This window comes from Microcaecilia unicolor, chromosome 3 (assembly GCF_901765095.1).
Source record: "Microcaecilia unicolor chromosome 3, aMicUni1.1, whole genome shotgun sequence".
In the NCBI taxonomy this organism is placed as follows: Eukaryota; Metazoa; Chordata; class Amphibia; order Gymnophiona; family Siphonopidae; genus Microcaecilia; species Microcaecilia unicolor.
In genome coordinates, this window is record NC_044033.1 from 34,261,181 (window position 1) to 34,286,873 (window position 25,693).

The following is a 25,693-nucleotide window of genomic DNA, read 5'->3' on the forward strand; positions in this document are numbered from 1 at the left end:
GGGCTATGGAGGGTTAAGTGACTTGCCCTGAGTCACAAGGAGCTGCCTGTGCCTGAAGTGGGAATCGAACTCACTTCCTCAGGACCAAGGTCGACCACCCTAACCACTAGGCCACTCCTCCAATGTTGCTACTATTTGAGATTCTACATGGAATGTTGCTATTCCACTAGCAACATTCCATGTAGAAGTCGGCCCTTGCAGATCACCAATGTGGCTGCGCAGGCTTCTGCTTCTGTGAGTCTGACATCCTGCACGTACGTGCAGGACGTCAGACTCACAGAAACAGAAGCCTGCGCAGCCTTCTACATGGAATGTTGCTAGTGGAATAGCAACATTCCATGTAGAAGTCAGCCCTTGCAGATCACCAATGTGGCTGCGCAGGCTTCTGCGAGTCTGACGTCCTGCACGTACGTGCAGGACATCAGACTCACAGAAACAGAAGCCTGCGCAGCCACATTGCTGATCTGCAAGGGCCGACTTCTACATGGAATGTTGCTAGTGGCTAGTGGAATAGCAACATTCCATGTAGAATGTCCAATAGTAGCAACATTCCATGTAGAATCTTCAATAGTATCTTTTTTTTTTTTTTTTTACATTTGTACCCCGCGCTTTCCCACTCATGGCAGGCTCAATGCGGCTTACATGGGGCAATGGAGGGTTAAGTGACTTGCCCTGAGTCACAAGGAGCTGCCTGTGCCTGAAGTGGGAATCGAACTCACTTCCTCAAGACCAAAGTCCACCACCCTAACCACTAGGCCACGTTTACTTCCGCAAGAGTCAATCATTGTTCAAGAACAGCCATTGAATCAGTTGGGATGGAGGGCGGCAGTGATAAAGCCCAGTGTGCTTTATATTATGTATTGCATTTTATAAATGAAAAACCCTGAAAAGATACTTTAGTCCTTGATGGCATCATTACTTCCATAGAGTTACTATTATATAAGGGGCCCTTTTACTAAACCACGTTAAGTGCTAACACATGTTTAATTTGGGGACACATGCTTAAAGTGGGGAAAAGGGCTTTACCTCAAAATACATTAAAGCATTTTATGGTAATTTTCCTGTCAGCACAAGCTAACTGGGAACTTTTTAAAAATTGTTTTCAGGAGGGGCCGTGTCACAGGTGGTGAATACACGTGGAAGCATTATCTAGCTAGTGCTTTCAAATTTGCCTGTATTGACTTAATACAGAAGCACTTACCCATGGCTTCTATATATAGTGCCCAGATTGAGTGCCCAAACGTGAAGACCGTCATACACCATCACAGAGTCGCGAGAGTGTATGACGGTCTTCACGTTATCACCCTTTAAGATTATTCAGTTTGTGCTGTTTTTTACCTTATATTTGAGAAGATCCATGATCTAAGTTTCCTGTACATTTATCTATCTCTAGTGGATCCGAAGCACATATGTATAGCTATTTCTAAATAGCCGGCTATAGAATGAAGGCAGTCATACACCCTTGCGACTCTGTGATGGTGTATGAAGGTCTTCACGTTATCACCCTTTAAGATTATTCAGTTTGTGCTGTTTTTTACCTTATATTTGAGAAGATCCATGATCTAAGTTTCCTGTACATTTATCTATCTCTAGTGGATCCGAAGCACATATGTATAGCTATTTCTAAATAGCCGGCTATAGAATGAAGGCCGTCATACACCCTCGCGACTCTGTGATGGTGTATGAAGGTCTTCACGTTATCACCCTTTAAGATTATTCAGTTTGTGCTGTTTTTTTACCTTATATTTGAGAAGATCCATGATCTAATTTTCCTGTATATTTATTTCCATTAGTTCATGTCTACAGATATTGACAACTAAGGATCAATGTGTAGCCCCTGACGCAGCCCTGCTGGGCGAAACACAGCCTGTGTCGGGCTTATTATATCATTTGGTTTTCATTCAATAAATTTGTGTTTATCTCCTACTGTCCAACTTTAGGGCACAGGAATTGGTACTATGTGCAATAAAGGTTCTATTGGTGTTTAGCACTGATCTTTTCTGGCACCCATTTTTGAGCACCATTTATAGAAGCTAACCCTTAGTGCCTCCTAAATAGTAGGCAGTAAGTGCAGGTCTCAGTACTAATGGATAAACTAGTGCATGACTTGCAGAAATGAAAAAACAAAAAGCCCTATTTTAGGAGTGCACTAGAAATGGGCTTAGCACACAGGAAAGTCCCGCGTTAAGAACCGCTTTTACCAAATCGCACTAGTGATTCCCATGTGGCAATGCTGACATGGGCTTTGTCGGCAATGCCACATAGGAATCACTAGTGCACTTTAGTAATAAGGACCCTAAAACAGGCTAAGCCAATTTCTTAGTGCATCTTAGTAAAACGACCCTAATAATAACACAAGAAAAATACAACATTAGCAAAGTAACGTAATATATAAATACAAGGCGTTTAAACTTCTAAACATCCATGCAGAAAAAGTCTGAATTTTACAAATACTTAAAAACAATAACATTAAAGGATATCTACTAATATTGCAAATAAAATCTCCAGCCTTTGAGAGTGGTTTGCCACAGAAACACTTGTATAGAAATCATCTTACCGATAGTTGATACCACTGTTCCAACAAAGTAGAAAGCGCCAGTGAAATCCCATCTTGGTCTGAGGGCATTCACCCTGATGCCAGCTGCCATGGCTGTTTCATAATCCTTTAGGAAAGACCTCAGTTCTACAACGCTGATATTAAAGGTGTGGCTAAAGTTTTGCAAAGTCAGTTTCCAATGATTTTGAGCAATGGTTTCGAACGGTCTTTCAATTGTTGAAAACACGGTTGCTCCAGCTATTAAATAAAGTATGATCAAGACTGCTAGGAGAAGAAATCGACCGTTATCTTCGTTCAGAGGCAACAAGCAACAGCAGCACTCCCTGGACCTCCTGCTAGACATCATCCAAATTTCAGCACCTCCGAGACATTTGACAGCAACCAATACCTCATTGGATGGAATGGCATTGGACTTTCGAATGTATCTAGTGATTAGCGACCATTATTGTTTGCCAGTTTGTCAGTTTTTCTCAATAGCAGAACGATCAAACTCATACCTCAGTATAGTTTTGGGCCCCACATATTACTGATAAGATATTGCTAGTCTTCTTTCTTCAAATGTGGTGATAACATCCAAACTGTAGGGACCTATATTTCTGGATAACACAGTCTTTCATTCTATAGCCGACTATTTAGAAATAGCTATACATATGTGCTTCGGATCCGCTAGAGATAGATTTCCTTCATTTATTCCCATGCAATGTCTTTTTTTCAGATCCTTAAATTTTAAAACCGATTTCCTCTTATCCATTTCAATGTGGCTTTATGTTTATGTTAGATACCTCAAACAGCAGGGTATGTCTCAAAATACGGCCGGTCGCTATAATGGTATACACACTATTCGTTATATCCCAACACATTTCTTCCTTGAGGTCTTTTTCCCAATTCCTTTTCATTCCCTAATAGAAATTAACAAATAAATCTTAAAACCTAGCATTGAAGTGCACTTTCATTATTTTAGGTGCGTTCTTCTAATAATGAAAAAAAAATGACTGCATTATTATGCTGATATCAGTAACTAACTATCTGCTGACGTCAGTATTGCTCATTGACTTTTTGAAACTAAATCAATGTCGTCCCTTTCCAAAATTTGACTGAAGAAAGGTTCTACAAAATAGTTGTCATTGTTTTAATTTTCATTATTCTACCAAAATAGACAAACACACACACAAACAAAAGCATTAAAAAAAACCTTGCCTTTTGCAATCTCTATGAATCTGCTTTTATTTCATTGAGAAGTGATTTTGCTCAATCATGGGCATGCTAAAAGTGTCATCACATTTTAGAGCCAAATTATTTGTTTTCAACCAACATATTCGGAAGACTGCATTCTTTAACTTAGTAAACACAAGCTTGACTTTTACCTCCTTTAATGAGCCATTCTTGATTCGGTTATGTAGAAGCTATTTCATGCCCCTTGAGTAGGTGCAGAAACAGTGTCATCAAAAGTTCACGGGGAACTGCAGTGCACATTTAAAACAAGCACAGACATGGACTGTGTGTGTTCCTCCACATCCCTGAACTGAAAACAGAAATGCAAAATTTTCATTCTTTGTTGATTTGGGAGGAAATGACTCGGGGAGATTAAATATCCGTTATAATATCCAGACTTGAAAATCCAATAGCGCAGTCTTGGCCAAACGAGAACGAGAAGTCTCCGCAGCTTTCTCTTGACTAAAGAGACTGTATTCTTCAGTATCAGGTGCCTGTCGAAGCTTGATCTCGATTCAGCACCATGGATAAGGGCACTGCAGCAGCTTTCCCCTTAACTTCCAAGGCGAAAGCTCCAATAGAGACACAGGCTGTGGAACCCACGGGAGAGGTCAGCACAGGGCCATGAAAGGAGTAAGGCTGCCGGGGCACTTTACCGAGGTCTAAACAAATAAGGCTTCCGTTTCCCCAGAGCTCTTTCTCGGATCGGTCTGATTTTCCGTTTCATTCTGCTAGGCAGGCAGTTTAACTACCGAATCTGTGGCAAGAAACGAATCCAGCAGGCGTACTGTGAAGATAAACGTACAGCGGTTTCTTTTGTTTCAAGTTTTGGCTCTGCGGGTGTAAGCTTGCATGCGTGTTAGGAAGGGCATAAAAGGAAACTGGGTATCAGTGCAAACAGTGCTGCAGTTTAATCCAAGTTCCCACCACTAGAGACAATTTCAAGGGAATCATTCTGCTCTTTACTGCCTGGAACCCTTATATGCTTGCAGCTATTCCACACCAGCAGTAGATTTGGTCAACCGTTCAAGGTATCAATTAAATCAAAAGCACCATCAAAAGGATTATTTATTCATTTATTTATTGCATTTGTATCCCACATTTCCCCACCTATTTGCAGGCTTAATGTGGCTTACATAGTTTTGTTAACATTGTCATTACAGGATAACAGATACATTTAGTATTGTGCAGAGATTAAGGAAGGGAAGAAAGCAGAAGGAAGGGAGTGATTAGGGTAATTATAGAATTATAGGCTAATTATAGAATTATTAAAGTAGCATTGCAGTGGAGGAGTGGCCTAGTGATTAGGGTGGTGGACTTTGGTCCTGAGGAACTAAGTTCGATTCTCACTTCAGGCACAGGCAGCTCCTTGTGACTCTGGACAAGTCACTTAACCATCCATTGCCCCATGTAAGCCGCATTGAGCCTGCCATGAGTGGGAAAGTGCAGGATACAAATGTAACAAAAATAAAATAGATACTATTGGAGATTCTACATGGAATGTTGCTACTATTGGGGATTCTACATGGAATGTTGCTATTCCACTAGCAACATTCCATGTAGAAGGCTGTGCAGGCTTCTGTTTCTGTGAGTCTGACATCCTGCACGCACATGCAGGACATCAGACTCACAGAAGCAGAAGCCTGCGCGGCCACATTGGTGATCTGCAAGGGCCGACTTCTACATGGAATGTTGCTAGTGGAATAGCAGAATAGCAACATTCCATGTAGAATCTACTACTACTACTACTACTTAGCATTTCTAAGTAGTAGTAGTAGTAGTAGATTCTACATGTAGAATCTCAAATAGTAGCAACAGTGGAGGAGTGGCCTAGTGGTTAGGGTGGTGGACTTTGGTCCTGAGGAACTGAGTTTGATTCCCACTTTAGGCACAGGCAGCTCCTTGTGACTGTGGGCAAGTCACTTAACCCTCCATTGCCCCATGTAAGCCGCATTGAGCCTGCCATGAGTGGGAAAGCGCAGGGTACAAATGTAACAAAAATAAATAAAATAACAGATATTGCACATTTTTAAAAGTAAACTCTCACAGTACTTTCCAGCAAAACTTCCTAATGTACTGGGATATGTTATGGCTACTCATATCAGACGGGCAGGGGGGCATTTAGTATTCTGCTAGTTTAGCATATATGTTATACAGCAAGGTTATGAAATCATTGCAGTTTGTTAGTGCTGCTTAAAAGATTATTTGTTTGGCATCAGAAACCTTTAATTTTCAAATACAGTAAAATAATTCCAACATCAGCATAAGAAAATACCAAGCAAGAAAAGACAGATTTTTAAGCATGAGTCCTGAATGATATGTGAAACCTGCCAGTACCCAGGTCTCCAAATGGAGAGTGGTGCAGGGAAGCAGATGCATACAGTATCAAAAGGCCTGGAAAAAAGGAAACATTTTCAGCTTTCCTCCTATTTCCTCCCACTTAGGAAGACGGCATGGGGGAATAATAATAATAATCATAATACAGATCTCGTAGGCAGAAGGATGAATGGCAAGCCTTGCTCCAGGACTGAAATCTATTATTAAATTGGACTTGGGGAAAATCCACTATTTCTGGGATTAGCAGTATAAAATGTTTTGTACTTTTTTGGGGGGATCTTGCCAGGTATTTGTGACCAGGATTGGCCACTGTTGGAAACAGGATGCTGGGCTTGATGGACCTTTAGTCTGTCCCAGTATGGCAACACTTATGTACTTGGGATTCTGAATGGAATCTTGCTACTCTTTGGGGTTCTACATGGAATGTTGCTACACTTTGAAATTCTGCATGGAATCTTGGTATTCTTTAGAATTCTAGAATCTTGCTACTCTTTGGGGTTCTACATGGAATGTTGCTATTCTTTGTTTTTCTGCCAGATACTTGTGACCTGGATTGGCCACTGTTGGAAACAGGATGCTGAGCTTGATGGACCTTCGGTCTGTCCCAGTATGGCAATACTTATGTACTTATGGGGTCATTTTTCTTGCCCCTACAGTCAGATGAGCGCACCACCTCTGCAATGTGCCATGACCCTGACATCAGGTGACCCCTGCACAGCAGTATTGCAGCACTTATGGTGAAGCCGTGGTGCAGATATAAGAAAGCTATAATTCCTAAAATGGGAATATGATAACTGTTAAAACCTCAAGGGGCCCTTTTACTAAGCAGTGGTGAGCACTAACGCATGCTTACCGCGCTCTAACAGGCGCTACCGTGGGGCGTGCTCAGGCACACTGCGGTAGTTCTGGGATCAGTATGCACTACCCATGCACTAAGAAATTGGTTTTATTTTTTAGTGCAAGGGGTGTGTTTGGAGGTGGAGCATAGGCGTGCCCTGCACTAATCAGGTGGTGGGGGTAAGTGCGCACTGTCCGATTAGCATGGGGTTAGCACGTGAGCTCTTATTACCTTGTAAATAGGTGGTGATAAGGACTCGTGCGCTGATGATCATGCGCTAGACGGGAAATTAACGTGTAGCCATCAATGGAGAAATAGAAATCGCGGCCGTTTTACAGTCGTGCTAAAAGTGGCCTCGGCACGTGGGAAATCCACATGCAATAAATTGCACAGGACACTTTTTAGAGCAACTTAGTAAAAGATTTGCTGCCCTGATTTGTGCTGTTTTCCTAATCTATACCCTATTGCAATGAAAAAGCGTAAGGCGCAGGGGCTAAATATGTAGGGTAGACTAGAATGTCTAACACATATGTACAACCAGGGCCCAGCAATAAAGAGCAAAAATCGGAAGCAACAAAAACTCACCAGCAGCTATTCAGGATTGGATTTAGCAGAACTGATACAATTCTCTTACTTAAATTTTCCTATCAGCAGATTTTCAGATGTCTCCCCCTTTCCAAACTTGGCAGGTGTTCTCAAAATAAAGGACACTTTCTAAAACAGTTTAAATGAAAATAATTTACAATACAGCTACAGTACCTTTTGCTTTTTATTTTTTTTAATTCATTTGAAAGTAGTTTTAAGTTGCAAATCCAACTGTCCAGTCATCTTGAATTATTTTGAAATACATCTGTGAAAAGTTCAATTAATTTATCATCCCTCAGAGATGTTCAACTTTAAAATATATAGGGGCCTTTTTACCAAAGGGCACTATACACAGAATTATCACGCCTAAAATACGGCAAAATGAAATACGCCTCGGCGTATTCTATAAAGAATGCCTAAATTATAGAATACACCTAAATTTCCATGTAGTGTATAGAATACGCCGAGCACCTATCTGTGTGACTAAATTTTGTCACGGGCAGTTACGCCAAGTGAAACTTGCTGTAAATGCTGACACCTAAATTAGGCATGGACTGGGTGTATTCTATAACCATGTGCATATATTTTAAAAATGCCCGCAACCCACCCATTCCATGCCCATGGCCACACCCCCTTTCAACTAGAATTTACACGTATCATGTTATAGAATACGCTTAGTTCGGTGCATAAATTCTAATTAATGTCCAATTAGTGTCAATAATTGATTGCTACCTAGCAATTATCAGCACTGATTGGCTTGCTAACTAATTAAATTTCACGCACGAATCCAGAATATAACTGGATTTGCACACACAACTTAAGTCACGCTATACAGAATCCGTAGGTTAATGCTTGGTTAATGTGCAGAAATAGGCTACTGTGCAACCATGTTAAGATGTGTGATAGTAGTTTGCCTGTATCTACACATTAAACCACATGTTATCGAAGCTGTCAGAATTTTTCTGTCGGGGTAATGGCATGGGCAGAGAGTGGACTTGGAAGTGTTAGCCAGTTAGTGTGTTACACATACTGCATGCTAAATGGTGGGCAACGAACCGAAAGTTGAGCATGACCACATGTAACACAGCGGCAGCCAATCTCTGTGCCGGCAACTCACTCTGCCCACTCTTTCTCTTACAGCCTGCAGCATCCCTGAGACCAATGTGATGATATCATAGGGATTCCTGGCACTGGTTGGTAGATTCTGGGGAAAAGGGCCAGAGTTAGGATTTCTGGCCGACGGTCCAGCATAAAGAGACCTGCTCCCCAGCACCGGTCCCTCTCTTTCCCCGCACTGCTGCTTTCCCACCCTCCTTCCCCATTACCAATGTTATTGCACGTTATTTTTCCATTGTATCTTGCATTGCTTAGAACAGGATCGAGCTCATTTTCAAAAAGAGAAAAACATCCAAAAAGTGGTATAAGTCTGCATTCGGACGTTTTTCTCACAAAAACGTCCAAATCAGTATTTTCGAAACCTATTTATAGACATTTTTCTCTGAAGTCCACCAGGGTTGCGTCCAAATCTCAAGGGGAGTGCCAGGGGCGTATTCAGGGCGGAACTTGCATGCCCAAATCTAGGCTTAATGTGAAACTTTGTGTGTGCAATTTATAGAGTAAGGTCAGTTGTGCACACAACTTAATTTAATAATTGGCTGTTAACTGGACTTAATAGACAATTATTGGCTTTAATCAGTGTTAATTGATGCTTCTTAGCACCAATTAGCAGTTGTGCTTGCAACTGACCTTAGGCACTATTCTAGAAGCTGTGCACAAATTCTATCATGCACAACTTCTAGGAGACATGGACATGGGAGGAGCATGAGCGGGTCAGGGGCGTGCCTAGGAGTTAGTTGCCAGTTTCTAGAATGCTAGAAGTTAAGTGTCTAACTGCCAACAGTTAGGTACACTCATTTATTCCTGCTATTGACAAGGCATGAATGCTTGTGTCTAAAGTGAAAAGCAAAAACAGGAAGAAGCCTCCATGTCAAAATGAACAATCCAATCAAAGAGGAGATGACACCAGTGACGACCAGCTGTGGACATAATTGTAAAAAGGTATTCTTTATTGAAAGCACCAGCACAGAGGACTCAACGCGGGCTGTGTTTCGAAGGATGAAGCCACCTGCATCAGGGGTCATGAGTCAGTCTCTGGTGCATAAAGTCAACAATAAATAATACACTTGTCTACACTCTGATCTCGATACGTAGTGCGGATAAAATGTGGACACCGCCACTGAAAGTTAAACAGCACTTAAGACATAAGACATAAGCATCGCCACACTGGGACAGACCAAAGGTTCATCTAGCCCAGCAACCTGTCTCCGACAGTGGTCAATCCAGGTCACAATCACCTGACAATATCCACGGAGCAAAGCATTTTGTACTGCTTGTCCCAGGAATAGTGGATTTTTCCCTATGTCCATTTAATAACAATCTATGGCCTTTTCCTTCAGGAAGCTGTCCAAACCTTTCTTAAACGCTGCTAAGCTAACCGCCTTAACCACATTCTCTGGCAATGAATTCCAGAGTCAAATTACGCGCTGAGTAAAGAAACATTTTCTCTTATTTGCTTTAAACTTATTGCACTCCAGCTTCATCGCATGCCCCCTTGTCCCTGTATTTTTGGAAAGCGTAAACAGACGCTCCATATCTATCTTTTCCACTCCACTCATTATTTTATATACCTCTATCACTCATCAGCTTTTTGTAGAGCCTGACTCGTGACCCCTGATATAGGTGGCTTCGTCCATCAAAACACGGCCCGTGTCCAGTTCTCTGTTCTGGTGCGTTCAATAAAGGATACCTTTTTACATTTAAGTCCATGGCTGGTTATCATTAGTGTCATCCTCTGCTTTGATTGGATCGTGCCTAAAGTTAGGCATGAAACTGCGAACTTACGCTAGTATTCTATAACAACCGTTCCACACAGAACTGCGATTACATAATTCATGCTTAGTGCACATCATCCCAACACTTACATTTTGCCACTCTTTCTTGAATCTATCCCTGTGTGCTCCATAAGTTATATTTTTTCCTAAGTTACAGAAATACACTGAAAATAAGATGATACCTTTTTTATTGGACATAACTTAATACATTTCTTGATTAGCTTTCGAAAGCTAATCAAGAAATGTATTAAGTTATGTCCAATAAAAAAGGTATCATCTTATTTTCTTTTCCATGTTTTATTTGGTTTGATTTCTATAGATTCTACATGGAATGTTGCTATTCCACTAGCAACATTCCATGTAGAAGTCGGCCCTTGCAGATCACCAATTTGGCCGCGCAGGCTTCTGCTTCTGTGAGTCTGACGTCCTGCACGTACGTGCAGGACGTCAGACTCACAGAAACAGAAGCCTGCGCAGCCTTCTACATGGAATGTTGCTAGTGGAAAGGCAACATTCCATGTAGAATCTCCAATAGTAGCAACATTCCATGTAGAATCTCCAATAGTATCTATTTTACTGTCATAGTAATGCTTGAATGTTTTCACTAATATACACTGTCAGCTAGCACATTTGCTTATTTCCGATCTGACGAAGAAGGGCAACCTTCGAAAGCTAATCAAGAAATGTATTAAGTTACGTCCAATAAAAAAGGTATCATCTTATTTTCTTTTCCATGTTTTATTTTGTTTGATTTCTATAGATTCTACATGGAATGTTGCTATTCCACTAGCAAAATTCCATGTAGAAGTCGGCCCTTGTAGATCACCAATGTGGCCGCGCAGGCTTCTGCTTCTGTGAGTCTGACGTCCTGCACGTACGTGCAGGACGTCAGACTCACAGAAACAGAAGCCTGCGCAGCCTTCTACATGGAATGTTGCTAGTGGAAAGGCAACATTCCATGTAGAATCTCCAATAGTAGCAACATTCCATGTAGAATCTCCAATAGTATCTATTTTACTGTCATAGTAATGCTTGAATGTTTTCACTTATATACACTGTCAGCTAGCACATTTGCTTATTTCCGATCGGACGAAGAAGGGCAACCTTCGAAAGCTAATCAAGAAATGTATTAAGTTATGTCCAATAAAAAAGGTATCATCTTATTTTCTTTTCCATGTTTTATTTTGTTTGATTTCTATTGATAACCTTAAGAGTGGACTAACACGGCTACCACACTCCTCTACTACAGAAAATAACAAAATTGGAAAACAATACAAATTCAAGCCACTAAGCTCTCAACAACATGCTTAGCTTCTTTCTTTTTAACAAAATATTTTCAAGTCAGACCCAAAATTAATCTTTTTAACAGGATTGTTCTAAAAGCAATATTTAGTCAAACCTAGTTGCTTAGCCTAATAGGTAGGCCTGCCTTTGCACGGTCTATGGGGATCAGCTGTGGTCTCTTTATTTGAACAAATGGTTTGTCTAATTATTTTTTTCTCTAAAAGGCAGATATGCCTTTTTGCAGATGTTAAGAGCTCTCAGACTGCCCCTGCAAACGTAAGGCTGCTTTTAGAATTATTTAATTACGGATCTAATACATATATCAATGCAGGCAGTACTGGGTTGTGAACCACACATGTTTTAGAAATGGCCCCCAGGGACCCTTCTAGACTACTTGATTGATTGTCTTAATAACATGCTCCTGCCTAGGGCTGTTTTATAAGTTTCCTCCTCAGAGTTCCCTTAATTCTTCCTTTTCTAGTGACCTCTCGTAGATTAGTTTATATATATCCCATCACAGCAACTTTGTCCTACATACAATAAGGTTGAAACGTACAGAGAGCAAACACTGCTGTATCATATAGATGAAATACAGTTTCAGAAGACTTTGTTGTAGAACGCATACCCAATTATTTAATTTAATTAATGAATGAATTAATTAATTAATTAATTTATTTATTATTACATTTATATCCCACATTTTCCCACCTGTTTGCAGGCTCAATGTGGCTTACAAAGTACCGTAATGGCGTTTGCCGTTTCGGTTGATAATAAATACAAGATGTTTAAACTTTCCATCTATGCTGATGATATATTGCTATATACCACACCAAATTCTCTTCCCAGTGTATTGGAAGTAATCAATTCTTTTTCTTCTCTGTCTGGTTATAAGATAAACTGGTCTAAGTCAGCTATAATGCCGCTCAATTCCTTCGTGCATAGAGCTCAGGTATCTCAATACCCATTTTCCTGGGAGCCTCACAAAATTAAGTATTTGGGAGTATGGTATTCCAAATCGGTTGATCAAAGTTTGTCCCTCATTAAGGACCAAATCTTATCTTTAACTGCTTCCATTCTAAATGTCTGGTCTCCGCTATATCTAACGTGGTGGGGGAGGGTAGAGGCTATCAGGATGGTTCTGGCTCCAAAACTAAATTACATTTTTAGTATGACTCCCCTCTCCTTTCCCAACTCATTCTACAACAAAATTGATTCCCTCCTAATTAAGTTTTTATGGAGGCAGAAGCCTCCCCGTATTGCGCTCAAGAAGCTTAAATTACCAAAAGATCTGGGAGGTCTTAATGTTCCTGATTTTAAGTACTATCACAAGGCTTTCCGGCTTGCCCAGTCTTTAAGGTGGTTCCAAAGGGAATTATCTCACCTCACGCCTCGATGGCAGAGATTTGAGGCAGCGTTGGTGCACCCGTGCCCTTTATCTCTACTCCCGTATGCAGATTTGTACCCCTATACCAGACGCATTCGGCTGTTAAAGGCCTCTGCCTCTGATATCCGTACGTTTAGGGCTGGCCTTGGAATCCGTGCTATCTCTTTGGAAGATATATCTCTCTGGTATAACTCTGGTTTTCCAGCTGGTCTCCTGCAGTCTCAAACAGCGGAATGGCAAGAAAGGGGTGTATGGCAGCTGTCGCAACTGTATATTGCTGGTACCCTGTTATCGCCTGCTACTATGTCTGCATTGTATAATGTTTCTTTGCTAGATTCCGACACATGGAAGGAAATCTCTACATGTTTTGCAACCTTTCAGGTCTCCAATTTACTTAGCTCGAACCCTTCAGAGTTTATCTCCTTTTGTCACACCATTTCATCAGGTCGTAAGAAGGCTTCTTTGCTATATAAAAAACTTCAGAATCTACATGCTGATACAGTTGCTCCATTGAGGATATCTTGGGAAGCGGAGTTTGGTTTGGATGCGTCTGAATTTGATTGGTCTACCTTCTGGCTTAACTCCATACGTCCCACGAAGTCAGCAGCAATATCTCAATCCTCATATTTCATCTTTCATAAAGCTTATTGGACTCCTGCTCGAGTGGCCAGAATCACTAAGAGTATCAACTTCAACTGCTGGTCTTGTCAGGAAAGAGATGGCTCACTGGCACATATGGTTTTCTACTGTAAAAATGTCAGAGCTTACTGGCAATTAATTTGGGCAAAAATGTGTCGTATCTTTCATTTGCCTGAGACCACTGCGATCTCGTATGAGGTTGTGATCTTACGAGCTTCTTGTCCTACTATCCCTCTTCTGGAGTCAGATAAGAAATTGTATAACATACTGCTAGCTGTTGCCTTACATTTAATTGTCTCCAATTGGAAAAATAATGTGTACCTGAATTATAATGAATGGTGGAGTTATGTATGCGTGATCAGAAAATATGAAATAATTTTGGCTCATAGACGCCGAAATATTAGGTCTGTTTTGAAGACCTGGGCTCGTTTAGACCTTTTTTGTCAGGAGCCACATAGCACGCCTTGAACTTGAACTTGTGTAACTCTGTAATTTGTCTCCAGGTATTGCCTTTTAATAACGAATTTTTTTTTTTTTTTTTTTTTTTTTTTTAAAGGGGGGTTTTGTTTGATTATGTGTTTACTTTTGCATTCTATGTAAGGCTAAATCTTTAATAAAAATATAATTTAAAAAAAAAAATAAATACAAGATTATGTTGTGGTCAAAAGAGGTAGAAGTGAATCAGAGGTTAGGGGTCGAAGGGAAGGAGGATAGAAATTATCCAGTACGATCATTGATTATGTCGTGTTGCTGAGTGTGGGGGTTTATGTTGGATCGGTGGGATATGCTTTTTTGAAGAGGTGGGTTTTTAATAATTTCCTGAAGTTTAGGTGGTCGTGTATTGTTTTCACTGCATACGGGAGTCCATTCCATAGTTGTGCGCTTATGTAGGAGAAGCTAGATGCATAAGTTGTTTTATATTTTAGCCTTTTGCAGTTTGGGTAATGTAGGTTTAGGTATGATCGTGCTGATCCGAGTTTGTTTCTAGTTGGTAGATCTATGAGGTCTGTCATGTATCCTGGGACTACGCCGTAGATGATGCAGATTTTGAAGATGATTCGTTCTTTGATTGGGAATTAGGAACTAATGCAGAGATTTCAAAATGATGAAAAAGATACCTCATTCAGGGGTCCTTTTACCAAGTTGCGGTCAAAAAGGGCCCTGTGCTTGTGGCAGGGCCGTTTTTACTATAAGTTGTGGCCCTTTCTATCGCAATGGGTAACAAAGGCTGAAAATAGTCATGGCCATGCAGGAAGATTGCTCTTACCGTGTGGCTATGTGAGGGGAGCACTTCCTGCCACCCATTGAGGTGGCGGTAAGGGCTCCCACGCTAACCTGGCGGTAACTGGGTAGCGTGTGGTGCTGTCTGATTACCGCCGGGTTAGTGCCACGCTAAAAATTACAGCCCTATTTTCCCCAGCGCTAGAAATGGCGCATGCTGGGCTGGAACTACCGCCGGCACCCGCGTTGGGCCATCGGTAGTTCTAGATTAGCATGCGGTAAGCCTGCATTTGTAAAAGGGCCCCTCACTCCTTTATTTCCTCTATGGCAGAAATTTCTGTGACTTCCATCATCCAAACCAGGATTAACGATTGCCTTTCTGCCACCTCTTTTTATTGATTTTATTGCGTCTTCAATCTCAACATACATAACTGAACTTTTCGTTTTTCATACTACTTAAAGGTCCCCAACTCATCCTTAAAAGGGATTGTGAGACTATCTCGTCCTCCTGTGGACAAATTCTTATACAAACATCCATAACAACATAGTTAATGAATAAAGAAAAAAGACTTATTTGGAATACAAACAAGGCTGCAGGTTCTCTTTATTGGTGTGATACAAAATTATACTCGAGCAGTCAATAAGAATTCAACTCAAACAATACCAAATTATAGACCTCCTGCCATACACAGTTAGGCGTCCAGAATAAACGTTAAACAAAGCCAATGAAAAACCTTTACCCCTCAAAAAGGGGTTGCATTCAGACATAAGGATTACAATTATATAACCTGGAGTAGAATAGATGAGAAGCTTTTTTGGACTAAAGTGGATATGGATCCAATTTCTCCTTCTTAGGTAGCCAACTCTGGAATGCCCTCCCAAGACCTATCAGATCAATCAGTGACTATCTATCCTTCCGGAAATCACTAAAAACCCATCTGTCCAAGCAAGCCTATCCTAATGACCCAAACTAATTCTATGAATCCTACTACCCATCACATATCCAGGAGACAACGTCAATGACCTTGACTATCTTTCCCACCAAAATTCCATATGCTTATCCTGTAATCCATCCCCCTCCTGCCTCTTCTACCCTTGCTCACACATCTCCTACTCCTTCACCCCTGTCCTTCTCTACCTACCTATCACTTTTGTTATTCTGTTATATTTAACTTTTATTTTCTTTATCAATATCCTGTAATCCCTATTACTATGTAAGCCGCATTGAACCTGCTTTGAGTGGGAAAGCGCGGGGTACAAATGTAATAATAATAATTATTATTTTAGACAATAAATTGGATAAAGGTAACTTTATCGGATTGGAATTCGGACATTTTGTTGGTCTTAGAGACTATTGCTCCACTCTATGAGAAATGTATTTATCGAGAAGTGCATCCTGTGTGGTATTCAGAAAGACTGCTTATTTTAAAAAGGAGAGATAGTGGTGTAGTACTTTTTTAGAGACTGATAGAACAAATTGGCGCAAAGCTGTTAATTCATATAAACGGCCTCATAAACAAGGAATACAATCATATTATACATCATTAATTGGAAATGAGAAATTGGATTATAAGAAACTATGTTCACATTCTTAACAAACTAATAACGCGTTCACATTTTTTGGAAGAGAATTTTCTCACTCCATCAGCAGGTGAGTTGGAAATGTTTTTAAAGACCAAAGCAGAGAAAATGAGAATTTCTCTGAAGTTAACTTGAGTGAACTCATTCGAATAAGTGAAAAATAATACTGAAGTTTTGGATGGAATACTATCTGATTGAAAGTTATCTTTTGTCAAACCGCCTCCTCTGGCTGAAATTAATCTCATACTTGAGAAAACTTTCTTTCTTCTTTTTGTGCACTAGATAATTGTCCTATTGATTTTTTGAAAAATCCTTCTCTGGTATTCTTGAAATATTTACAATTGTGCTTTACTGTTATTTTTTCTAACGATTTATTTCAGAATGAGACTGGAAAATGTTTACTTACTCCAATCTCAAATTTTAATTTGCCATTGTCAGATATAATTAACTATCATCTGATTGCATCTATTCCATTACTAATGGCAAAAGAACAAACAGAATATTTTGAATGTCATTGTATTTTTCCTAGCTCACAATCTGGCTTTGGGAATCACGTTAGTACTGAAACTGTAGTGACATCAATATTAGCTACTGCTAGGCATGAGATCAGTAGAATTATGAGATCAATAGAATTATGATCATGCAATTTGACATGTCGGCTGCATCTGACTTAGTTGACTATCAGGCTTATTTTCGATAGAGAAGGGCGCCCATCTTTCGACACAAATCAGGAGATGGGCGTCCTTCTCCCAGGGTCGCCCAAATCGGCATAATCGAAAGCCGATTTTGGGCGTCCTCAACTGCTTTCCGTCGTGGGGATGACCAAAGTTCACGGGGGCATGTCGGAAGCGTAGCAAAGGCGGGACTGGGGCGTGCCTAACACATGGGCGTCCTCGACCGATAATGGAAAAAAGAAGGGCATCCCTGATGAGCACTTGGGCGACTTTACTTGGTTCATTTTTTTTATGACCAAGCCTCAAAAAGGTGCCCAAACTAGCCAGATGACCACCGGAGGGAATCGGGGGTGACCTCCCCTTACTCCCCCCCAGTGGTCACTAACCCCCTCCCACCCTAAAAGAAAACCTTTTAAAATATTTTTTGCTAGCCTCTATGCCAGCCTCAAATGTCATACCCAGCTCCATGACAGCAGTATGCAGGTCCCTGGAGCAGTTTTAGTGGGTGCAGTGCACTTCAGGCAGGCAGACCCAGGCCCATCCCCCCTACCTGTTACACTTGTGGTGGTAAATGTGAGCCCTTCAAAACCCACCAGAAACCCACTGTACCCACATGTAGGTGCCCCCCTTCACCCCTTAGGGCTATGGTAGTGGTGTACAGTTGTGGGGAGTGGGTTTTTGGGGGGTTGGGGGGGCTCAGCACACAAGGTAAGGGATCCATGCACCTGGGAGCAATTTCTGAAGTCCACTGCAGTGCTCCCTAGGGTGCCCGGTTGGTGTCCTGGCATGTGAGGGGGACCAGTGCACTATGAATGCTGGCTCCTCCCATGACCAAATGGCTTGGATTTGGTCATTTCTGAGATGGGCATCCTCAGTTTCCATTATCGCCGAAAATCGGGGACGACCGTTTCTATGGTCGACCTAAATTTCAAGATTTGGGCATCCCCGACAGTATTATCGAAATGAAAGATGGACGCCCATATTGTTCGATAATATGGGTTTCCCCGCCCCTTCGCGAGGACGTCCTGCGAGGACGTCCTCAGGAAAACGTGGGCGCCCCTTTCGATTATGCCCCTCTATGAAATACTGCTTTCTTTATTGGATTTTTATGGCATAAGTGGACTGGCTCTTCAATGGATAAGAGGTTTTCTTTGAATGTGTCAAGTCAAAAAAATCTGATAGATACTCTTTTTCTTGAATCCCAGAATGTGGTGTTCCACAAGGTTCTCCTCTTCCCCTATCCTATTCAATGTTCTAATATCACAGTTAGCTATTACACTTAGTAAGGATGGGTTTCGAACTTACATTTATGTGGATGATGTTACAGTGATTATTACTTTTACTGATTTTTTAGCTGAGATTATTCAACAAATAGAATATGTGATTGGGCTTTTAGATGGTTGGACTTCAACATTCAGAATAAAACTAAACAATGACAAGATAAATTTGATAGTTTGGGGAAATGCATTTAAACCTTTTGAAGAAATAATTAAGGTTGCAAATGGTATAACTTTTACATTAGAAAAACAACTGAAGATATTGGGAGTCATTTTTTATGAACATTTGATATTTGAATCACATATAAATCAAGTCATTTAGTGGATTTTATACAATGAAAAAATTGGGAAGGATAAGATGTAGTTTGAATTTTAATGCTCTTCGATCTGCAGCACAAACTTTGCTTCTGTCTCAGATACATTATTGTAATGTTGTATTTGTGGGTTTATCTGATGATTTGCTGAAAAACCTTCAGACATTTCAGAATACTGCTGCTAGGCTTATTTTGTGGGTCATCTAAATTTGAATCTGCTTCTCCACTGTTGGTACAACTTCACTGGCTCCCAGTTAGGGACTGAGTTATTTTTAAATCATGTACTATGATGTTTTTTCATACTATATATATGGACTTGCCCTATAGTATCTGTTAGATCTTGTAAAACTTACTCAAAGAAATGGAGCTTTATTTGATAGACTTCCTTTATTATTACAACTGAGTCAGTGGCGTTCCTACCCTCGATGGCATCCGGGGCGGATCGCTGATGCGCCCCCCCCCCCCCAGGAAGTAACCTGTTCCGGGGCAGAAGGAGGGAGCTGCAGCGAACGAGAGAATTTAGTGAGCGTAGCAAACTGGGAGCAGACAGGCGCGCGCTGCGGCACCCCCCCCCAGCAGCGTGCACCCGGGGCGGACCGCCCCCACCGCCCCCCCTTGGTACGCCACTGAACTGAGTCCTAAACATGTTAATTACAAGACCTCATATAATGGTGTATTTTCTTTTCAATTGAACCGTTTTGGCTGTTCCACCGAGACAGAGCTTTTCCGTGGAGACAGCGTTCTTTCATCTGTGCTTTATTTAGCACCTCTACTTCCCGACTGAGTTGTGCTGAAGTTTCATATTACTCAACCCCTGAAGAAGGCAATTTTGCTGAAAAACAGACCATGTTGGGTTCTAATAAACCTTATTTTGAAGCTCCTGCTCAGCTGTTGGGTTGGTCATTTGGATTTTGCCCTCTTCCACCCCGGGTTTGGTTTGGTCTATTTTCAGTCTACCAAATTGTGGACCATTCTTCCATTAAACATTAGGAAAATAACTCAGTTTCAGTTATTTAATAAGTAATTTAATATTTTCTATCTCTGGGAATGCCCAGTTTGACTCTTTCTGTAAGCCACATGGAGCTCTAATGGGACTGTGTGGGATACAAGTGTCTAAACGTAATTTAATACCAGCTAGAGCAAGGACGGCTTGTGACCGTAGGCCTAACATTGACCACCCAGTGAATATTAAGGCCTTGTTCAAAGGACCTCCTCTGAATGTGCTCCTACCATGGTAACCTTTGCAGGAAGAGTGGGTGGGTCGGGTAGCAAGACTCCTCTGAACAGCAGGAATTATCCTGCTCCCAAAGGCACCACCTTAAAATCGCCAGCCATGCTCCACTTCCCTGAATGAAAGGAAGCCTCTGGTTGGGTTTCACTTCCCATGGCAGCCCAGTTTGAATCTCTTGCAAATCTTGAGGCTCCTTGCCCAGAGCAGCAGAGCCTTCTGGGATCCTAGCCACCCCCACCTCCACCCCACAGCCTGGGCGATCAAGGCTGCTCCAAAAGCCTGCCAGTCACCCTAAATATCTTACTATTGTCAAATCCATTGCTATACTTTTGATTCCCAAATTCTCTCTCTCTCTCTTTCTCATTCACTCACTCATTTTTAATTATTCTATTTCTCTTCTATTCCTACTTTTAAAACTCTTGTTGGACCTCACCATCTCTCATTAGTCAACCCAAAATGCTGGCTGTCCTAAGCATCCAATCCTGCCACTTAGACTTGTTCTCCCCCTTGCATATCTTCTTTGGTTCTCAAACGATTTTTTTGTAGTAAATTCAAACATATCCTTCACATCCTTATTTTAAATCTCATATCTAATATAATAAAACGCACCCTCAACGTTCTGAGGACAACGTTCTGAAGCCATGAAGCCATCTGACGTCACTCCCAGGCTGAAGGGTTCGTGGATTCGTGGTGTGAAGCCTTCAAGCCAGCCAGCCGTCTCTGCCCCGCCCTCACGTCAAACGTCATGACGTCGAGGGCGGGAAAAAAAACCAAACAAATCCGGCAGCGAAGCGTCAGGGAAGGAGGTGGCGCTCCCGACGTCTAGCCTTCCCTTCGCGGTGTTCCGCCTTCTTCTGACGTCAAGGATGACATCAAAAGAAGGCGGAACACAGCGAAGGGAAAGCTAGACGTCGGGAGCGCCGCCTCCCTCCCTGACGCTTCGCTGCCAGAACCGCCACGGAGGAAAATTTAAAAAGAAGAAAAAAAACAAAAAGGGATGCATGGATGCGACAGCATGGATTCGAAGGGGGGGGGGCATGGATGCGAAGGGGGGAGGAGAAGAGGGCGGGCCAGGCTGGGACATGGGAGAGAGAGGAGCATGGATGCGAGGGGGGGTCATGGAAGGGAGAGAGGGGACTTGCTGGAAAAGGATGAATGGAGGCTGCAGGGGACAGAGGAGCATGGATGGCATGGATTGGGAGGGCAGGGCTCAGGGAGAGAGGGGAATTGCTGGAAAGGGAAGAATGGAGGGGGCAGGGGACAGAGGAGCATGGATGGGCATGGATTGGGAGGGCAGGACTCAGGGAGAGAGGGGAATTGCTGGAAAGGGATGAATGGAGGGGGCAGGGGACAGAGCAGCATGGATGGGCATGGATTGGGAGGGCAGGGCTCAGGGAGAGAGGGGAATTGCTGGAAAGGGAAGAATGGAGGGGGCAGGGGACAGAGGAGCATGGATGGGCATGGATTGGGAGGGTAGGACTCAGGGAGAGAGGGGAATTGCTGGATAGGCATGAATGGAGGGGCAGGGGACAGAGCAGCATGGATGGGCATGGATTGGGAGGGCAGGGCTCAGGGAGAGAGGGGAATTGCTGGAAAGGGAAGAATGGAGGGGGCAGGGGACAGAGGAGCATGGATGGGCATGGATTGGGAGGGCAGGACTCAGGGAGAGAGGGGAATTGCTGGATAGGCATGAATGGAGGGGACAGGTGACAGAGGAGCATGGATGGGCATGGATTGGAAGGGCAGGACTCAGGGAGAGGGGAATTGCTGGATAGGGATGAATGGAGGGGACAGATGGGCATGGATGGATATGGATTGCAGGGCAGGGCTCAGGGAGAGAGGGGAATTGCTGGATAGGGATGAATGGAGGGGGCAGGTGACAGAGGAACATGGATGGGCATGGATTGGGAGGGCAGGGCTCAGGGAGAGAGGGGAATTGCTGGAAAGGGATGAATGGAGGGGGCAGGGGACAGAGGAGCATGGATGGGCATGGATTGGGAGGGCAGGGCTCATGGAGAGAGGGGAATTGCTGGATAGGGATGAATGGAGGGGACAGATGGGCATGGATGGATATGGATTGCAGGGCAGGCCTCAGGGAGAGAGGGGAATTGCTGGATAGGGATGAATGGAGGGGACAGGTGACAGAGGAGCATGGATGGGCATGGATTGGGAGGGCAGGGCTCAGGGAGAGAGGGGAACTGCTGGAAAAGGATGAATGGAGGGGGCAGGGGACAGATGGGCATGGATTGGGAGGGCAGGGCTCACACTCTCTCTCTCATATACAATGTCTTTCTGACTCTCACTCTCACACACTCTGTCTCACACTGTATCACATTCACTCTCTATGTGCCACACAGTCACTCACACACTCGCTTGGTCTCATACACTCACTCTCACAGAGAATCTGTGTCTCACACACACTCTCTCTCTCGCCCACAGACACACACTCTCTCTCACACTGTGTCTCACATACACACTTGCACACACTCTCATTCTCACACACACACTCACTCACAAACACACTCACACCCAGACTCACTCTCTCTCTCACACACTCACACTTTCACTCTGACTCTTAAACAGTCACTCTCACATACACTCTCCCAAACATACACACTCCGAGGAAAACCTTGCTAGCGCCCGTTTCATTTGTGTCAGAAACGGGCCTTTTTTACTAGTATATATATATTATCATCTTGTACTTCCTGTATAATTTTGTCTTTACTAAAAGATAAAGACTCTTTACTAAAAGGTAAAAATTTCTCAGTCACTGCTAAACCTCTCACGCTAACTGTTGGAGTCATGCCCAGCATCTCCTCCTATAATTAAAACAGAGACAATACACTTGTCCCCTGATATTATATGGCTACATATCCAACTTTGTCACTAGATGAACTTGAGAAAATCCAGTTCCTATTTCTAGGATAAGCAGCATAAAATCTGTTTTAGTTTTTTGGGATCTTGCCAGGTACTTGTGACCTGGATGGAAACAGGATACTAGGCTTAATGGACCTTCACTCTGTCCCAGTATGGCAATGCTTATGTTCTTATTACCCCCTTGGATAAAACAGCGAAGATGACTAAAAAGATGAAAAAATAAATAGAAAATAATTAAATCAAGTCGACACTTATAATGTGAAAACTGAAAAATATTTATTAACCATAAAAAAATATAATACAAAAATAGGGTGGTCAGGACTCGACACAGCTGTGTTTCGGCCGGTCAGGCCTGCGTCAGGAGTCTATCCACCTTATAATTGAAAGAGAAAAACGCCTAGATTTCGACCCAAATCGGGAGATAGACGTTTATCTCACAAAAACGAATAAATCGGTATAACGGAAAGCCGATTTTGGACGTTTTCAACTGCACTCCATCGCGGAAGCGTACAAAGTTGACGGGGGCGTGTCGGAGGTGGAACTGGGGCGTGGTTATCGGCCGAGGAGAGATGGGCGCTTTTCGCCAATAATGGAAAAAAAGTATGCGTTTGTAGCTAGAATTTAGGGCACTTTTCCTGGACCCTGTTTTTTCACGAATAAGGCCCCCAAAAGTGCCCTAAATGACCAGATTACCACCAGAGGGAATCGGGGTTGACCTCCCCTGACTCCCCCAGTGGTCACTAACCCCCTCCCACCACAAAAAATGATGTTTCACAACTTTTTATTTTCACCCTCAAATGTCATACCCACCTCCCTGGCAGCAGTATGCAGGTCCCTGGAGCAGTTGTTAGGGGGTGCAGTGGACTTCAGGCAGGTGGACCCAGGCCCATCCCCCCTACCTGTTACAATTGTGCTGCTTAATGCTTAGTCGTCCAACCCCCCCAAACCCACTGTACCCACATGTAGGTGCCCCCCTTCACCCCTTAGGGCTATAGTAATGGTGTAGACTTGTGGGCGGTGGGTTTTGAGGGGGATTTGGGGGGGCTCAACACACAAGGGAAGGGTGCTATGCACCTGGGAGCTCTTTTACCTTTTTTTGTTTTGTTTTTGTAAAAGTGCCCCCTAGGGTGCCCGGTTAGTGTCCTGGCATGTGAGGGGGACCAGTGCACTACGAATCCTGGCCCCTCCCACGAACAAATGCCTTGGATTTATTCGCTTTTGAGCTGGGCGCTTTCATTTTCCATTATCGCTGAAAAACAAAAACGCCCAGCTCACAAATTGTTGAATAACACATGGACGTCTATTTTTTTCCCAAAATATGGTTCGGTCCGCCCCTTCACGGACCCGTTCTCGGAGATAAACGCCCATGGAGATAGACGTTTTCGTTCGATTATGCCCCTCCACGTAAAACAAATCAAAACATATATATTGAATGATGATATTCGACAATGTGAATATCTGAACAAATATTTGATAGCAGGAACATATTTCCTACATATACAATATCAGTTGAAATAATAGTAATATAACACAGGATACAGTGAACATAATCTTAAATAAATATTATTGTATTGAACAATCTAATGTAAATAATAATTTATAATGACAGAATATCTGTGAATGTATTTAAAATGAAACATATATAGATGATTGAAAACATAATGGATAAAAAACACCGTGATTTTAATATTGCTAATGATACAATGTAACATAAAATCTCAAAGATTAATTGATCTATACACGTGTCCATATGTAAGACAAACTAAATATCATGGTCAACATGATTGAGAACATGACCATAAATGTCTTTAAAAGTATAACATTTTATATATAAAAAGTTTGTTTTTGTTTTTGGTTTTTTTTTTTTTTACAAAAAATGACTCTCACATCAAAAATATGTTAGAAACTAACCAGCTTATTTTCGAAAGAGATCGCCGGCCATCTTCCGACATAAATCAGGAGATGGCTGGTGATCTCCTGAACCTGGCCAAATCGGTATTATAGAAAGCCGATTTTGGCCGGCGCCAACTGCTTTCCGTCGCAGAGCCGGCCAAACCTCAAGGCAGGGTACAGAAGTCGGGACAGGGGTGGGGGCGTGGTTACGAGATGGCCGGCTGCCCCCTGATAATGGAAAAAAGATGGCCGGCTCTGACGTGCATTTCGCTGGCTGCACTTGGTACACTTATTTTAAGGACCAAGTGTCAAAAAAGTGCCCCAATTGACCAGATGACCACCGGAGGAAATTGGGAATCACCTCCCCTTACTCCCCCAGTGGTCACCAACCCCCTCCCGCCCCAAAAAGAAAAAATATATATTTTTTGCCAGCCTGTATGCCAGCCTCAAATGTCATACCCAGCTCCCTGACAGCAGTATGCAGGTCCCTGGAGCAGTATTTAGTGGGTGCAGTGCACTTCAGACAGGTGGACCCAGGCCCACCCCCCCCCCCCACCTGTTACACTTGTGGTGGTAAATGTTGAACCCTCTAAAAAACCCCAAAACCCACTGTACCCACATGTAGGTGCCCCCCTTCACCCCTTGGGCTATGGTAGTAGTGTAGAGTTGTGGGGAGTGGATTTTGGGGGGATTTGGGGGGCTCAGCACACAAAGTAAAGGAGATATGCACCTGGGAGCAATTTTTGAAGTCCACTGCAGTGCCCCCTAGGGTGCCCGGTTGGTGTCCTGGCATGTCAGGGGGACCAGTGCACTAGAAATGCTGGCTCCTCCCATGACCAAAAGGCTTGCATTTCGCCGGATTTGAGATGGCCGGGCCCGGTTTCCATTATGGCCGAAA

General features: G+C 42.6%; 1 protein-coding gene across 1 annotated transcript in view; it reads right to left on the reverse strand.

The window, feature by feature from the left end:
* The window catches only part of KCNK12 (potassium two pore domain channel subfamily K member 12), a 63,867-nt gene extending 60,967 nt beyond the window's left edge, over positions 1-2,900 (reverse strand). The window contains 1 exon segment of the mRNA XM_030194585.1: positions 2,536-2,900. Coding sequence (XP_030050445.1) covers positions 2,536-2,900 — 365 coding nt within the window.
* Positions 2,901-25,693: the final 22,793 nt, after the last annotated feature.